This window comes from Cyprinodon variegatus, unplaced genomic scaffold (assembly GCF_000732505.1).
Source record: "Cyprinodon variegatus isolate N-32 unplaced genomic scaffold, C_variegatus-1.0 Scaffold670, whole genome shotgun sequence".
Classification (NCBI taxonomy): Eukaryota; Metazoa; Chordata; class Actinopteri; order Cyprinodontiformes; family Cyprinodontidae; genus Cyprinodon; species Cyprinodon variegatus.
In genome coordinates this window covers 413,329-417,417 of record NW_015151123.1, presented here as the reverse complement: position 1 = coordinate 417,417, position 4,089 = coordinate 413,329, and the positions used below count along the sequence as shown (strand labels likewise).

General features: G+C 39.3%; 1 protein-coding gene across 2 annotated transcripts in view; it reads left to right on the top strand.

The window, feature by feature from the left end:
• The window catches only part of lmbrd2 (LMBR1 domain containing 2), a 28,967-nt gene that overhangs the window by 1,929 nt on the left and 22,949 nt on the right, over nucleotides 1-4,089 (top strand). Inside the window, exons 2-5 of one of the 2 annotated variants that reach the window (XM_015394060.1) lie at nucleotides 1,103-1,311; nucleotides 2,628-2,734; nucleotides 3,482-3,583; nucleotides 3,659-3,826. In XM_015394060.1, the coding sequence (XP_015249546.1) occupies nucleotides 1,138-1,311; nucleotides 2,628-2,734; nucleotides 3,482-3,583; nucleotides 3,659-3,826 (551 nt within the window). In that variant the 5' untranslated portion in view covers nucleotides 1,103-1,137. Of the gene's footprint in view, nucleotides 1-1,102; nucleotides 1,312-2,627; nucleotides 2,735-3,481; nucleotides 3,584-3,658; nucleotides 3,827-4,089 lie in introns of those variants that run through there. The other variant, XM_015394061.1, reaches the window with a different exon arrangement.

Genomic DNA, 4,089 nt, shown 5'->3' with positions numbered 1-4,089 from the left:
TAACGTTGTTTCTGACATTTTGAATTGAAAAAGCTTCCTGGATGGGAAGAGAAACGTCTTCATTCTTGGAAACAAAGTCCAGTGGATTGTTTTTTTTTTTTTTGACAACATCACAATTGTTTCTCATTTTCCTCATGTTTTTCTTTATTCCTCCACCACACTGTCCTCCTCTCTGCATGTTAGTTTTAGCATAGCAGCCATTAAACATCTGCATCAGGTTTAGACATAGAATGCCATGGAAGTCCTTTTTTTTCTGTGACAGTGTTTTACTTTAATATATTATAATTTGATTTATCTGATTAGTGTTTTAACTGTTGTCATGTTCGTCCCTTTGGTTAAACTAAATATACTTTATTATTATTAGCCGGTTTGGGTTTTTGTCAGTGAGGGAACGTTTCTTTGCCCTCTTTCAGCCTCCCGGACTCACAGAGGCATATTTAGCTGTTCTGAAACCTGATTGGCTGTCTTCAGGTTGTGATGTCATGAATCATTCCGAGGTCTAAGGTGAGGAGCTAACTCCTACTCCGGGGAATGGCTTTTCCTGCCCAGGTTTTTTTCTGGGTGAATGGTTGCCATGGTTGCAAGTTTTAGCAGGAAGTTATGTAACCTCTGATTGGCCGTTGTGGGAGTTAGCTCTGATTGGTCGACTGTGTTTGTGGGACAGAGGGAAAACACAAAGAAGCTTTCAGGGCTGGAATGTTTCTGCTAATCTTCCAGTGATGAAGGTTGCTCTTTATCCTTCATCATCATCATCCTCGCTGCAGACCAGCACAGCGTCAAACAGGACAGGGTGAACTGGTTTCACCGTCACTCTGGTCTCTCACTGGGTAGAGCTCCAGGTGCCATAATGAGGGTCAGGATTATAAACCTTTCATCTGTCTTTGTCACCATGGTAACTGATGCTGGAACTTGCTGGGCCCTGAAGAGGGTCCAGACTGCTGCGATTCATCCTGTTCTTTAGAAACCAGTGAGCAGAATCACTGCTGCTGGATCCAAGCTGAAGCTTCTGAGTTTGTTGCTACGGCTAAGATGCTGTCGGTCTCACTCAAAGACTCTGCTCCTGATCTGTGACTCGGTCTGATTGTCTGTTTCTCTTCCACAGGTTCCTGTTTGAGCTGCTGGGATCGCTGCGGTGCCATGAGCGGGGCGGCGCTCGGCATCGAGATCGTCCTGGTGTTCTTCCTGGCCCTGTTCCTGCTGCACCGCTATGGAGACTTTAAGAAGCAGCAGCGAATGGTCCTGTTCGGCACACTGCTGGCCTGGTACCTGTGCTTCCTCATCGTCTTCATCTTACCTCTGGATGTCAGCACGGTCGGTACCAACCTGGAGAGTTCACATTTCTTTTTTTAAAGCGAATACTTTTTCTGTTCTGTTAATTTTTACTCAGTTTATTTTAAAAAGTTCCAGGATTAGTTGTAACAAGAGACTTTATTTGAGGAATATTTATTTCCGATTTATAATCCCATAATAATCCTTTATGGCACATTTAAAACATGCTTTTTTTTTAAAGATGGATTTGAGTCAAAACCTTAGGAATCAAGTATTTTTTTTTTTTATATATTTTTAGTTAATAAAATCACAGCTTTGATGTATTTTAGTTGCATATTCCAAACTACATCCAATAGATCTAGTAATCTGTAGTGTAACATTTATTTCATCACTTTAAGGGATGAAAATCAAAACATTTTATAGTTCATAAGTTTTAAGTGATAATAAAAAAATCTGATTCTTTTAGATTTTCTTTAAAGAAAAGTTAATTCAGATCAAGATGACATTAGAGCAGAAAAAAATGAATCGGACTGATCGTGAGTGACCGATTATTGAAATAATCGTCAACTAATTTAGTAATCGATTAATCGTTAACTGGAGTATAGAGACTCTGAAACGTGATTTTAGCTGACAGAACAACCCACCTTGAGTAGCAATTATTACAAAATTGTAAAAAAAACTGTTAAGATTTTGCATTTAATATAAAAAATCTTTTCATCTATCATTATGTTCTATCCAGAACTCCTCAAGTGGAAAAGATTTAGTTTATCCCGGTTTAATTTTGCAAAAATCTTCTTTAAGGAACCTTAAGCTATCTGATTATTAATTGTTTAATGGAGAAAAATAATCGACAGATTGATTGATTTTCAAAATAATCATTAGTTGCATCCCTAGATAACCCACAACTTTAGATTTTATTCTATTGGATTTTATTATCTAGTCTCTTACAGTAAAAATACTGTAAGCAAAAAGAAAGTGTCCGACATCTTTTGACCCTTTCTCCATGACCTGTCATGTTATTAGAAAGAAAATTAATGTAAAGAGGCAGATAGAGGCAATGGCTTTTATGGTTTGGATGGTTGTGGGGAGGGAAAAAACTATAAACACTCAGCCCATTACTCACTATGTGTTTATGTGCTGAACTAAAGGCGTCACCATTGAGATTTTCACCTAAAATATCTACATAATAGCTCTTGTATCGTTGTTACTAGTGTTAAAATACATATTTAAAGTATATAAACAAACACAGTCTAACTAGTCTCACTGCAGTAAAATAAAAGCCGCATTAGTTTTTAAACAGATTCCAGATAAACAGCTGAACTGGATTTGAGTCTTTGGTGTTTTTCTGCCCCCTACAGACCATCTACAGGCAGTGCGTCGAAGACCATGAAAAGCAGGTTTCTGTTCCCACCAGCAGCCCGACGAACCACACCACACCCAACTCCACTGTGGCTCCACCTAAAAGGTCAGGCTGTGCTAACAGACCAGTGCATCTAATAGATTCTGTGGCTTGCACACTGTAGACCTGTCGTCCTTCTAAATCTGAAGTAAAAATTTCAGAGCAAAGGAAACTTTGGAAAGATTTAAGGAAAGCCACTGGCTGCTATCTGCAGGAAATACGCCTGAATAAATAGCAGGAAGTTCTGACTAGAAATTAAAGAAACATCCTGAAAGAAAATCAGTTGTTGTTTCCTCCAAATATTTTACACCAAGAACATCAAAGAACAGATTAATGAGCCCATGTTAAAGAGATTCTATGACTTTGTCCTTTATTATTCTGTACACTTGCTTGCTTTTTTATCTATACATTTAACTTTGATAGCTGGGAAAAATATTGGAATATATAGTGATGTTACAATATTGCGATAATATCATAATGTGACCCATGTATCGTGACGCGTATCATTTCGCAATACCCATGCTAATACTCACCCCTGGTTTAATGGAGGATGTGTGATTCAAACATTTCTGTTATTTTTATACTTTTATCTTAGTTTTATGTTTATCTCCATACATTTTAATATATAATCAGACTCATGTCAGACTATGAAACAAACACTAGCTCTGTTGACCAGGCCTTCTGATTGGATTGTTTTATGATGATCCTGATAAAGCTCTAAAGTTTGCTGCTCTGTTAACAAAGCTTTGGTTCTGGAACGTTTTGTTAGATTTAGCTTTTTTAATCACTCTGTTTCTGCTTCAACTTTCTCAGAAACTCTCCAACACCGTGCTACAAGCCGTGGAGCTACATCCCTGAGGGGATCATGCCTGTATTCTGGAGAGTGGTGTACTGGACCTCCCAGTGCCTCACCTGGTCAGTTAGACCCCGATCCACCATCACCTGTCCGTTGGGTTACAGCAGGCTCTGACCCTCTGCTGTCATTCCCAGGCTCCTTCTGCCCTTCATGCAGTCATACGCCCGATCCGGAGGGTTCTCCATCACAGGGAAGATCAAAACGGCGCTCATCGAAAACGCCATTTACTACGGGACCTACCTGCTGATCTTCGGCTCTCTGCTCATCTATGTGGCGGTCCATCCTGAGCTGCACCTCACCTGGTGAGCTCATTAATACCTGTTACCAGAGCTTTTAATGTCATTTCTGCAGTGAATGGATTAATCTAAAATGGGTTTCAGGTCAATTTTATCTTTCTGAAAGAACCAGGAGGTTCTTCAGGGACACACTGAGCTGTCAGGTGGTTCTAGTCGTTAAATACGGCTGAACTGACTGAATTACATCAGTACAATCAAATATCTTTTAGAGTAAAATCAAACCGTTCTGTTATTCAGTACCTAAATGCATCATTGTGACACAGAGGTAA